This window comes from Rana temporaria, chromosome 7 (assembly GCF_905171775.1).
Source record: "Rana temporaria chromosome 7, aRanTem1.1, whole genome shotgun sequence".
NCBI classification, from domain to species: domain Eukaryota; kingdom Metazoa; phylum Chordata; class Amphibia; order Anura; family Ranidae; genus Rana; species Rana temporaria.
Window position 1 is genome coordinate 18,418,106 of NC_053495.1, and position 13,710 is coordinate 18,431,815.

Below are 13,710 nucleotides of genomic sequence, written 5' to 3' on the forward strand. Positions count from 1 at the left end.
AAATGTTTGCTGGATGTTGCTGAAAATACTGCGCCTAGTGAAATTCCAACAATGCCCAGTGCTGGTTGGCAATGAATGGCAATAGCCTCACTATTGATGGTCACGGGAGGAAAGGGCTTCCTGCCATGTGCATTTAGTCCCTGCCCATCAATCAGAGAGGGTATAATGAGTCTCGTCGGTCATGTAGCAATGCTTTATCTCAATGAATTATGTGGTTTGCAGTATAAAGCAATGCTGTTTGCTCTAATTTTTTTTTTTTTTTTTTTCTGACAGTGTGATTACATTAATGTACCAACCACAGTGTTTACTCCAATGGAGTATGGCTGCTGCGGATATTCAGAGGAGAAAGCCATTGAGGTCTTTGGAGAAGAAAATCTGGAGGTAAGCCGGAGTTCCCAGTGCAAACCTTGTCTGCTCACAATTTGTGTTTGTTTTTATTTTATTTCAAGATTTAAACTGACTTTTTAAATTGTGTGTGTGTGTGTGTGTGTGTGTGTGTGTGTGTGTGTTCAAATCTCTCACTGTATCTGGCCCGGAATAAAACCTGAGAATTTTAGCAACCCCAAGAGCCCTCCAGATGTTGGATTTCAGTCATTAGTGATCACTAAGCTGGCCCATATTAAAGTGGTTGTAAAGGCAGAAGCTTTTTTTTTTTATCTTGACCTCCTCTGCCAAATGTGACACCAGAGGAGAGGAGGAACACGATAAGCAGAAGTTCCATTTCTGGGTGGAAGTATGCTTTAAGACACAAAAACCTTCTGTGTGTAGCGGTCCCCCAGCACCCCCCCCCCCCCCAATTACCTACTTGAGCTCCTTCTCTCTCCAGCGATGTCCATGATCCCCCTCAGCCATCCAGTACACTCCTCCTGATTGGCTGAGACAGAGCAGTGTCGCTATTGGCTCCCGCGGCTGTCAATCAGTCAGTGAGCCCATCAGGGAAGAGGGGATGGGGCCAGGTCGGGGGTCAGTGTCTGAATGGATACACGGAGCTCTGACTTGGCTTGGTTGACCCCTGTAGCAAGCTGCTGGCTGAGGGGTACTCCAAGGAGGGAAGAGCTAGGAGCAGCAAAGAGGGACCCAAGAAGAGGAGGATCTGGACTGCCCTGTGCAAAATTGACTGCACAAAGGGCATGTTTAAAAAAAAAAAAAAAAACTTTACAAGCACTTTAACTTCTAATTCCCTCCCTGAGAGATTTGGCCACGTTGATGATGGCTGAAGGGGGATAATTGGAAAAGCCTGGCTGATATATTCTTTTCGCAGAGGTCATGTGAAGGTACCTAGGTTTGTGGTCATGTGATTGGGCAATGAACCATTTTCTCCAGTATAGAGAAGGGTTTCATCTCGATTTTATGTTGGTCCTCCATAAACCTCCCACACTCTTCTTTGAGAGACTCTAGTTTGATCACTTATACTGCAAAGGTTATATTCATGAGAACCTTTTTATATTGTATAATTGCCTTTTTAAACTTCATGAGAAACTTTTGCATGGTATAATTACTTCAAACATCAAGATGCATGTGTTGATTGGAGGGGTTAATGGCACAAAGCAATGTTATATGAATTTATAGCAATTTTGTTTGTTTGGGATACACCTTTTTTAAATGCTTTACTCTGTAGATATTATTTAGCGGTCAGACCTGTTCTCTGTTTTTTTTTTTTGTTTTGTTTTTTGTTTTGTTTTTTGTGTGTTGACTATATATTCTATATTAATCCAAAGATGCATTTATTCTTTTTTTTGGAAAGCTTTTTTTTTTTTTTTTTTTCACAGTAACATCCATTTACCTTTTTTAGGTCTACCACACTTTGTTCTGGCCTCTGGAATGGACGGTCCCAGGACGGGATAATAATCAGTGCTATGCAAAGATCATCTGCAATAAAGAGGACTATGTAAGTAACAGCTTGGTTAAATAATCTTGCCATATGGTAATTTAATATCTATTTGACCCAAGAACAAAGATGTAATCTACACCGATCAGCCATAACTTTATGACCACCTGCCTAGTTTTGAATAGGTCCCCATTTTGCTGACCAAACAGTCCTGAGTCACTAGACTCCACTAGACCTCTGAAGACCTCTCGTGCTGTGGTATCTGTCACTGAGCTGTCATTAGCCGATTCTTTAAAGGGGTTGTAAAGGTTTGTTTTTTATTTTCTAAATAGGTTCCTTTAAAGCGGAGTTCCACCCAAAAGTGGAACTTCCGCCTAATCCACTCCTCGCCCCCTTACATGTCACATTTGGCATGTCATTTTTTTTTTGGGGGGGGGGGAAGTGGGGGCTTCAGGAGGAGTGGGACTTCCTCCTTCCGCCAAGGGGCTGCAGAGGCAAATAGTCATATCGCCTTTTGGCAGCCCCTCCCTGTAGGTGATTGTCTGGGACACGTGACAGGTCCCAGGCGATCGCCTGTCCAATCGGATGGCGCGGCTCGCGCATGCGCAGTGGGTGCCCGGCCGTGAAGCCAAAAGCTGTCACAGCCGGGTGCCCACACTTAGAATGAAGACGCTGGCTGGAGAGGAGCCCCGGCCGGCGCGTCGCTGGAACGTGGAGCAGGTATGTTTGTTTATTAAAAGCCAGCAGCTACACTTTTTGTAGCTGCTGACTTTTAATAAACATTAAAAATGCCTGGAACACCCCTTTTTTAAGCTAGTGCATTGTTGGTTCACTTACCTTTTCCTTCGATTTCCCTTCTAAATGTTTTTTTTTTTTCTTTGTTTGAATTTCTCACTTCCTGTTCCTCCTCAGTAAGCTGTTCTGGCTGACTAACCCCCCACCCAGAAAGGCTCGGATGATGGTGGCAAGTTTACTGAGGAGAAACAGGAAGTGAGAAATTCAAAGGAAAAAAAAACCTTTAGAAGGGAAATGGAAGGAAAAGGTAAGTGAACCAACAATGCACTAGCTTTAAAGGAACCAATTTAGAAAATGAAAACGAACCTTTACTACCCCTTAACTCCTGTAAGTTGGGAGTTTTCCAGCACATCCCACAGATGCTCAATTTGGCTTGAGATCCTCAGAATTTGGAAGTCAGCATGTCGCACTCGTGTACCACAAACCATCCTTGAACTATTTTTGCATTATCCTCCTGGAAGAGGCCTCTGCCATCAGGGAATATTGTTTCCATGAAGGGGTGGACTTGGTCAGCAACAATGTTTAGGTAGTTGATACGTGTCAAGTATCATCCATGTGAACGGCAGGACCCAAGGTATCGCAGCAGTTTATTGTCCAAACATCACACTGCCTTCACCTTCCCATACTGCATCATGGTGCCATCTCTTCAGCGGGTAAATGACACCAAACCGGCCATCCATATAACGTGCTTCATCAGACAGGCCACCTTCTTCCAGTCCTCTGTGGTCCAGTTCACGTGCCTATTGTAGGCACTTTAGGCTGTGAACATGGGTCAGTTTAGGCACCCAGTCTGTGGCTACACAGCCCCGGACACCGCAAACTGTAATTTCAGTTTTTCTGCTTTCAAAGAGGGAAGAAAAGAAGGCGCACCAGCCTAGTGTGTTACCGTTATAACAATTTAATAGAATAAAAATGTGATAAACTACTCACAAAGAAAGCGGCATAATAGGCTTATCAACAACGCTGTAGTAGATACCCCTCGAACCACACTCCAAATGGGGGGATAAAGGTGTGTCCCTGCCGGCTGACGCGTTTCGAGGCTCAAAGGACCTCTTCATCAGAGCTGCTGGGCTCTGATGAAGAGGTCCTTTGAGCCTCGAAACGCGTCAGCCAGCAGTGACACACCTCCTATTAAAAGCCAGCAGCGCAGTATGTTTTGCTGCTGGCTTTTAATTTTTGCAGGGGTGGACAGACCTCTGCTTTAAAGTGATTGAGTGTAAAGCTTCCTTTTTGTTTTGCAAAAAAAATTGTTTTGCACAGAGTGAGCCCGATCCTCGTTTTCTGGTGTCACCCTTCTGTGCTCCTCCTCTTTTCGGGTACCCCCTCGGGAAAGACGCTTTTCCATGGCGGCACTCGTACGGGTGCGCTACTGAGTCCTCCTGCTGTGTCCATTGACACAGACAGCAGGGCTCGGCCTGGCTCCCGTATCGCTGGATTTGATTGACAGCAGTGGGAGCCAATGGCTCCTGCTATCAAGCTATACAAAGAGGACCCAATACAGTGGCTGGAGCTGCTGTGCTCATCCCTGTTGCTTGAATGCTCAGGTAAGAAAAGGGGGGGGGGGGGTGCTGCAGTGAATAACCATGAAGGTTTACAACCCCTTTCTTTAAGTTGTCACAGTGAGAAAGTTATTCATAAATGACTTGTGTTCTATTTTTTAGCAGGAAGTGAAACTTTTTGGGACAGTTGTGGTCTAATATGTATATATGAATATCAAAATGATCAAATATGTACTTCTTTTTTTTTGGTGATGCCAAGAAGCATTTATTTTTTTCCCAGAAGCAGCAAGATTTGGCCAATGACTAACGTTTTCATTCTTCCTTAGGAGCGTGTTGTTGGATTCCATGTCTTGGGTCCGAACGCTGGAGAGATCACTCAGGGATATGCGGCCGCCATGAAATGCGGACTCACTAAAGAGAAGCTGGACGAGACCATCGGCATCCATCCAACGTGTGCAGAGGTGAGTGGCCCCAGGCCGTTCTGTTATCAGTTTCACATCGATGTAAAAACTGACTTGCTAGAAAGGTTTATTGTGTGGTGGTTAAAAAAAAAAATTCTCTGCATCGAGACATTCCAAGCTTCCTTGTAAAAACATATGCTGTAAATTGTCAGATAAAATTATTAGCAGATGCAGCGCAATTTTCAGCAATGGCAGTATGATGCTTTTCCACGGCTGAAGCATAACCACCTGTAACACGTAAAAAGGCAACAAAACGGCACATTTATTACCCAGCTGGGCAAAAGATTTCCCTTGCTTGCCTGGCACAAAAAAAAAAAGATTGGCTCCGCTACACATGTGAATGTCATTGACTTAATCGTTAGAACTTGTTAAAGATGGCGTGCTTGTGTAAAAATCCAAAGGCAACTATTTAACTGCGCTCCAAAGAAAAGGCCAAAGGCTGGTAAATTTATTCCCCACAGGACAGTCCCAACCGAAAACTTTTCCACTGACTCGTTTCACCCACAAGGCTTAAAGCGGAGTTCCGGCCACAATTTCACTTTTTAAATATAAATACCCCTGTAATACACAAGCTTAATGTATTCTAGTAAAGTTAGTCTGTAAACTAAGGTCCGTTTTGTTAGGTTGTTACAGCATTTAGACATTTATAAAATAGAAATTGACTGGGGCCATCTTAAGTGTGGGCATCATGAAGCCAGACTGTATGACTTCCTGGATTTCAGCCTTGCAGATCTCGCACATGCTCAGTGTTGCACAAGCAGTGTCAGATCAGGTTTCAGCACCTGTGCTGTCCAAGTCACATGATTCTTTGAGACTGGGGAGTGCACAGACTCCTGGAAAGTTACACCCACTACATTCCCAGGAGTCTGTGCGGTGTAGGTTAGGAAGCTTAAGCACCTAGGTGCAGGAAGTGGGAAGATTAACTATTCTGCCTAGCAACAACACTTTGAAGGCATCTAAAAAAAAAAAATGTTTTTCGTAAAGGACTAATGAATTTTTTTTTAAAACTACTGATGTAATGTTATATTTATGGGTGGAACTCCACTTTAAATTTTCTTAAAAGTTTGCGGTCTTCAGTAGTCCCATGACAGAGTCGCCGATTCTGCTTTTCCGGAAACCGGAGACCTCTATGATTAAAGGAAAAGTTCACCTTTTGTAACGTGTTGCGCCCATATTATTTAGGGTGCAACATGTTACACATCCACAACTCTGCCTACACTGTTGCCTTTCATTCACAGGGCTCTATGATTTGAGGTCTGCCACCTCAGACGGGCTTGTAGTTCTCAATGGACTGTGAGCGTGCGTTTTAGTGCGCTTGTAGTCCATTCACTCATCGGCTTTCGAACAGCCCATACAGTGGAGCAGCCTAAGGTCCCTACCTCGCATACATACAATATGCTGGACCCAGTTTAAGCAGGAGACAGTCAACCGTGTGTGTGTGTGTGTGTTGTGTGTTTGTTTTTTGTGGGAGGAAACCAATGTACCCAGAGTAAACCACACCAGTACAGGGAAAACATGCAAACTCCATGCAAATTAATGTTCTGGTCTGGATTTGTTGTCAGTGTTGCAGGGAAGTACTAACCTCCAGGCCACTGTGCTGCCTGATTTGGAGAAATGCTTGTGTGATGTTGATTATAGTATTTGGCGGCGTTTAAGATGGCTGGGCATATAAGACGACCCCCTAATTGTAAATTTGGAATGTTGGTTTTGTGATATACGCGCTGTATAAGATGGCCCCCTTCCGACCAGCCTGCTGAATGTGTCTTGCAGTATACATACAGTATACCACGCTGAGCCAATCACGGCAAGCGATGCATTCTATTAATGAATAACAAGCCTACTCGGATTGGCAGAGGCTGTGACATTAGCCCGCGCCTCTGACTCTCAAAGCCAATCCGAGCAGGCTACTGTATATAGCCTGCTCGGATTGGCAGAGGTTGTTCCTTCAATCTTGAGCAGTCTCTGTATTCATTAATGGAATACATTGCTCGCTGGGATTGGCTCAGCGGTGTGTACTGTATGTATACAGTATTACTGCACATTCGCGTAGCATCCAGAAGGCCGACATTCAGCACCCGGCGTATAAAACGACCCCCGCTTTTTGGATTTTTTTTTTTTTTTGTGTGTGTGTGTAAAAGGTCGTCTTATACGCCGGAAAATACGGTAACTGGTGCAGTTATTAAAACTGACATGAAATGAAACGATTTAATCTTTATTTTTTCCTCTTCTCGTACCAGATATTTACCACTATGGACGTCACAAAAGCCTCAGGTGGTGACATCGCGCAAAAGGGTTGCTGAGGTTAAATCCTGCTGTTGACGCCACCCATGAACGATCTTCCGGTTGTGAGGCCGGTTCGGCTAAATAGACTCCAGTAGAAGACTGTTGAGGCCACTTTGAACCAACATGCAGTGCAGCCTCCAGGAGGAGTCGGTGAAGCTCGGTGACCACTCACAGGAGGATTCTCGTGGGCGTTCGGTGTGACAGCAGGGTTCCTGAAACTTCTGGATCTGTTTTGGAGCAGCATTTATTTTATTTTCTTCCAGGAATGCTGATTATGAAGTCATTGCTTGTCACCTCATCGAGGAGAGCTCTGACAGATGTCCAAATATCTTCCAGATCATCTCAACTTTCTAGCTTGGATTTATTGTTTTCAATATGCACTCTACCCTTTCTTGTGTTCTCGTATCTCCATGGACAATCCTATCTCCATGGACAATCCTATCTCAATCATCACAGTTGTTACCAGTGTGATGCACGCCGTATTATTATATTCGGTTTTTTCCTTGCCCTGTTGGCGGTTATTCCAATATGGCCGCCTCCAGTGATGTTGTTTTAAAGAGCTGCCTATTTTTAGGTATAAGCTTGCAGTCATCGCAAGCTTTGTATGCATTTTGCACCTTTGGGCTCTTTGTTTTTTACACAGCCAGGGTGTTCCAAAATTACTGAACCAACTGACATTATTGGCATCTGGTTTTGGAATAAGATCGTCTTCATTTATTATGTTGGTGAAAAGAAAATAAAGTCACTCAAACTCAAGTCCTTTTTCATTGCTAGCTGAAAAACACAGATCTACCTGAAAACCTGTAAAAAGGAGCATAAAATCTGTATAACTTTGTGAATGTTTTTGGGGATAAAAAAAATCCAATAAATTGCAAGTTTACCATTTGAACAATTGCCAATGGGTTGTGTCAGTTTCCTGCTTTGCTTCAAAGCCTTTGTGTGGTCGGTAAGAGTTACCAGAGTGTGATCGTGGAAAATTTATGTGTAGGATTTGTCTTTTTAAGTGGCTCTTCACTGCATGTGAGCACCGCCAACAAACACCATTTACCTAATTTTTAACACCTTGCCGACCAGCCGCCACAGTATTACTGCGGCAGGTTGGCACGGCTGCGCGAATCGCAGTCATTGTAAATCCGCTGCTTCAGCTGCACGCACGGTTGGCAGCCACGATGTCAGCCAGCCACTCGCGATCGCTCGTCAGAGAGCCAGGAAGGAGATATGTCAATGAAAACAAACAGATCCCCGTTCTGACAGGGGAGGAGAGAGATTGCTGTTTTTAGTGATCAGGAACAGCGATCTCTCTATTCTGTCAGTATACTGCCCCCACAGTTAGAAACACCTCCCTAGGGAACACTTAACCCTTGATCGCCCTCTAGTGACCCTTTCCCTGCCAGTGACATTTTATACAGTAATCGGTGGCTATTTTTAGCTCTGATTGCTATATTTGTCACTGGTACCAAAAGTGTCAAAAGCATCTGATCTGTTGCAGTCCTGCTAAAAATCGCAGAACTACCATTACTAGTAAAAAAAAAAAATGGCATAAATCCCCTTTTCTGTAGAAGCTATAACTTTTGCACAATCCAATCGATATACGCTTTATTGCGAGATATTTTTGGTAAGAAAAAAATAAAATGTAGAATTCATATTGGCCTAAACTGATAAAGATTTTTATTTTTGGATATTATAGCAAAAAAACGAAATTGTCGCTTTTTTTTATTTTTTTTTTTTTGTTTTATAGCACTAAAAAGGAAAAAACGGAGAGGTTCTAAAATACCACAAAAAGGAAGCTCTATTTGGGGGAGGGAGGGGAGTACATTTTTATTCGGGTACAGTTTCGCACGACTGCGCAATTGTCGGTTAAAGCGACTCAATGCCGTATCGCCAAAAATGGCCCATTCATTAAGGGGGAAAATCCTTCCGGTCCTTAAGTGGTTTATATTCAAAGCAAACTCAATGACGCCCCCCCCCCCCCTTATTTCTGCCCGCGGCCATCTTGAGTAAGGGCAGATGATTCATGTAGCACTTGCTTCCTGAAATCCATCTTCCCTAATCTCTGGCATGCCAGGACAAACAATCCTTCCCTTCTGAAGACTCCTCGGATGTATCACATAATTTGCCTAGTCAAGGAACAAGGAAGTAACTTAAGTAATGTGTAAAACATAGAAAAGTATACCATTTACATCTATTTACTAATGCTAGCACCATAAAGATTAAAAATCAATGTTTGGGAGAGTGAAGTTCCACTTTAATACCTACACAAAGTTCCAGGTATGAATATTTTTGCATAGTACATTATTCCAGCTTGGACCAATTTAATTATGTAAATTCCATAGCTGACCCGATGCCTGTGGAAGCTGGAAATTATTTTAGTAGGCTCAGGTACTGGAGTGGTAGCTGCTGGCCTACAGATCTTGTGCTGAGCAGTGGCCCTGCCCTACTAGGTGGGGCTCCCCCGAAGGGAGACCCCATGAGAGCAGGCGAATTAAGCCAGAAAGCCATGTCCACCTACTCCCAATCACTCGTAGTGTACATAAAGTGCACCAAACAAAGTGACAAACGGGGGTAAAATAAAAAAAAGTGGGGGAGAAGGAAGGTGGGAGAGTGAGTAGAAAGTGACCATTGTGCAATACGATGGCTGGCCCTCTGGCCAGGAAACAAAGATTCCTCTGGTCCCAGCCAAAAGGCTCGGCCCTAGTGTATGTGGAGATGTGACCAGGGTGCCACACTTGTAAGTGCCCTCTCGAAACACTTGTGCAAGGTATGGCACCCCTGGACTGCCACTCCAGGGGCACCATCTCCACAGGCTTTTCAACAGACCAGCAGCACCCATCCCAGCCAGGAAGGTAGGACAATGTGGTTTTGCAGCTCTTTAGTGCCATGGTTAGCATTGCTTCTGAGCATGCGTGTTAGTACTTTGGAATACACAACCATTTTAAAGCATGCCATCCCACATTTGTTGGTGGAAAATCCAACAACAATTGTCCGATGGAGCAGCCTGTGATCACAATTCCCGTCGGATTATCCGATCGTGTGTACGAGGCTTTAGAGGACGCTGCGAACTCCTTGAACTGTACAAAAAGGCAAAACTCATTTCCTGTGTGATCTCTAGGATGAACGTTCGCCTTGTTCAGCTCCTCCCCGCTCTTTGTGTAATCTGCTGAGAGTCATGAAATGTTCATACTGAGGGAGGATGGAGACATTGCTGACATGTCATTGACCCGGGTGACCTTTGCTGCTGATTGTGACCCGGCATCGTTCATACTCATCCAGGGAGAAGCCTTTTTATAGAAGATCGATGTCCAATCTGCAGTGTCATTGTGACACAGAAATATGCTTTATAGAAGTCATTATGGCCAAAGAAAAAAAAAAAAGTGTTGTGTCATGATGGATGAGGAAAACTGGAATTGTGAGGGACACAGATAAGAGAGAACTATTTTAAGATCAGGTTGTTTATGGCGAGTTTGGCTTTAAAATGTATACAGTACATGGTTTCACCAGGGATCTCCAAACTAAGGCCGAGACCCCCAGGGGTCTCGGCCGTAGTTTGGAGATCCCTGGTGAAACCATGTACTGTATACATTTTAAAGCCAAACTAGCTATAAACAACCTGATCTTAAAATCGTTTTCTCTCATCTTATACCATCCAGCCAGGGATTTCATTTACTTTAACCCGTTTCCCGACTAACTCACGCAGATATACTGCGGCAGAACGGCTTCCCTGGGTGAAATCCCGTACGGGTACGTCCTTATCTTTTTTGGCCACCAGAGGGCGTGCTCGATGCATTTGGCTGTCAGGCACGATCGCCGGTGGCCACGCGCAACCGCGTGCATGAGCGCCAGCACGGGGATTTTTTATTTTAATTGTCATACATACAGAGAAACAATTTCATTAATCCATCAATCATATGAATTCCAACGAATCCATTCAAAATCCAATTATCAGCATTACTCCTATCTTAATTACCGTATATACTCGAGTATAAGCCGACCCACCTAATTTTACCACAAAAAAACTGGGAAAACGTATTGACTCGAGTATAAGCCTAGGGTGTCCATATGCATGCCTCACTGTGTCCATGTGCATGCCTCACTGTGCCCATGACTAGAAGGGGTGACCAGCTTTGAAAAATCGGTGCTCCCCGGCTGTAGGTCTCCCAGACAACAAACTTTGCACACTTGTAGAAAATAAATGGGGCTACATGTGTGCCAAGTTCCGGGTCTAGAGGACCTACGACGGGCTGGTACTGGGTCTCCAAATTCACAGGAGAAATGACCGTTTAACATGTGAGTCTATGGAAGGGGTGCCCGGCTTTGAAAAATCGGTGCTCCCCAGCGATAGGTCCCCTGGACAACAAACTTTGCACATTTGTAGAGGAAGAGTGGGGCTATATGTGTGCCAAGTTCTGGGTCTAGGGGACCTACGACCGGCCAGTACCAGGTCCCCAAATCACTGGAGAAATTACCATTTAATATTGGAGTCTATGGAAGGGTTGCCCAGCTTTGAAAAATCGGTGCTCCCTGGCCGTAGGTCCCCCGGACAACAAACTTTGCACACTTGTAGAGGAGAAGTGGGGCTACATGTGTGCCAGGATCCGAGTCCAGGTTAACACTAGTGGGGCAAGAAAGGGGTTAATTATGTTCCCTGGGTGTGTTCTAACTGAAGGGGGGGTGGGATTGACTAGGGGAAATGACAGATGGGTGTTCATACATTGTATGAACAGTGAACAGTCATTTCTCCCCCTAACAGCTCCCGGTTCTCGCTCTGTAACGAGCGATCGCGGGTGCCCGGCGGTGATTGCGCCCGCCAGGCACGCGCATCGGTACCAGGGGGCGCGCCCCTAATGGCTGCAATGCGAAATGACGTATAGCTACGTGATTTTGCCGAGCCGACCTGCCAGCGGCTGGTCAGCTAGTGGTTAACGGGGGGGGGGGGGGGCGTGCATGCTCAGAAGCAAGTTATGAGAAGGGAAATTTGCATAATCAGCCCGAAGGGTGGCGCCATGCGAATGAAACTTCCCCTTTATAGTGCCGTTGTACGTCACTGCGCTTTGCTCAAGCATTTTTTTAAATCACGATCGTGTGTAGGCAAGGCAGGCTTGACAGGAATCACGTAGAGAAAAACGTCGATTTTTTTTCCATGACATGAATAACGGTCGTGTGTACGCGCCATTAGAATAAACAAGTGTTGCCGTTTGCATCCCTCAATGTGTATGAGAGGTGAGATGAGAGCCCCCCCCCGCCCCCCCGCCCTCATGCTGTCTTGGTAATAGCGGATCATAAGACGTGTTATATGTATACATTTCTGTCTGTGCGGGTTCTCTATGGAAAGGGAAACATCCCTGTACTAGATGATAATGAGGAGACAATGACTGGAGATGATCGGCCTCCCACACACAGGTGCACACAATGCACACAGCACTTTATATTATGACATGTTTCACAGCCACTTACTGTTGTTCTGCGAGTCTATGTGCCGCAATTACTGCACAAGAGCCGATCATTGGAGGATTGCTTGTAGTAAGTGGCGTTGGGTCCCTTTCACACAAGCTTTCCAAAGGCAGACCTGATCAGAAGCTCCATGCAAGTCTATAGATAGACCTCTCAGTCTGTTCCCGTCTAAGGCAATTAAACATGACAGATCAGAGGTAGGGCTGCCACTAGGGTTGTCCCGATACCAGTATCGGGACCGATACCGAGTATTTGCGGGAGTACTTTGTACTCCCGCAAATGCCCCCGATGCCTGAATAGAATACTTGCCCCCCCCGCCACCCCATACCGCAAAGCCGCCGCTGCCGCGTTAATCAGCGTGCGGGGAACATTACAGGCAGATTTCGTTTGAATAGCTGTATTTGCCGCCGCGCCGTGTATAGACACTCCACCTTGCTCGGGATTGGACAGATCCGTCCAATCCCGAGCAAGGGGGAGTGTCTATACACGGCGTGGCAAGGAATGGACAGCTATTCAAACGAAAGTTGCCTGTAATGTTCTCCGCACGCTGATTAATGCGGCAGCGGCGGCATCATCATCTACTAGGTATGGGGGACATGGCTGGATATATGTGGGGGGACATGGCTGGATATATGTGGGGGGACATGGCTGGATATATGTGGGGGGACATGGCTGCAATATGTGGGGGGACATGGCTGCAATATGTGGGGGGACATGGCTGGATATATGTGGGGGGACATGGCTGGATATATGTGGGGGGACATGGCTGGATATATGTGGGGGGACATGGCTGGATATATGTGGGGGGACATGGCTGGATATATGTGGGGGGACATGGCTGGATATATGTGGGGGGACATGGCTGGATATATGTGGGGGGACATGGCTGCAATATGTGGGGGGACATGGCTGCAATATGTGGGGGGACATGGCTGCAATATGTGGGGGGACATGGCTGCTATATGTGGGGGGACATGGCTGGATATATGTGGGGGGACATGGCTGGATATATGTGGGGGGACATGGCTGGATATATGTGGGGGGACATGGCTGGATATATGTGGGGGGACATGGCTGGATATATGTGGGGGGACATGGCTGCAATATGTGGGGGGACACGGCTGGATATATGTGGGGGGACATGGCTGCAATATGTGGGGGGATACGGCTGGATATATGTGGGGGGACATGGCTGCATTTGGGGACACATTTTAAAAAAAAGTATCGGTATTTGGTATCGGCGAGTACACGGAAAAAAGTATCTGTACTTGTACTCGGTCCTAAAAAAGTGGTATCGGGACAACCCTAGTTGCCACCTTTTCTTCAAGTCAAACCCGAACACTTTAGCAGCGCAAAGCAATTTTTTTTTTTATTCATATATTTTGCCAATAAATAC

At 45.5% G+C, this 13,710-nt stretch overlaps 1 protein-coding gene across 1 annotated transcript in view; it reads left to right on the forward strand.

Annotated features, from left to right (window-relative positions):
• The window catches only part of TXNRD3 (thioredoxin reductase 3), a 34,676-nt gene extending 27,439 nt beyond the window's left edge, over nucleotides 1-7,237 (forward strand). The window contains exons 13-16 of the mRNA XM_040358988.1: nucleotides 274-381; nucleotides 1,793-1,888; nucleotides 4,449-4,583; nucleotides 6,821-7,237. Coding sequence (XP_040214922.1) covers nucleotides 274-381; nucleotides 1,793-1,888; nucleotides 4,449-4,583; nucleotides 6,821-6,883 — 402 coding nt within the window. The 3' untranslated portion in view covers nucleotides 6,884-7,237. The remainder of the gene's footprint in view (nucleotides 1-273; nucleotides 382-1,792; nucleotides 1,889-4,448; nucleotides 4,584-6,820) is intronic.
• The last annotated feature ends 6,473 nt before the right edge of the window (nucleotides 7,238-13,710 follow it).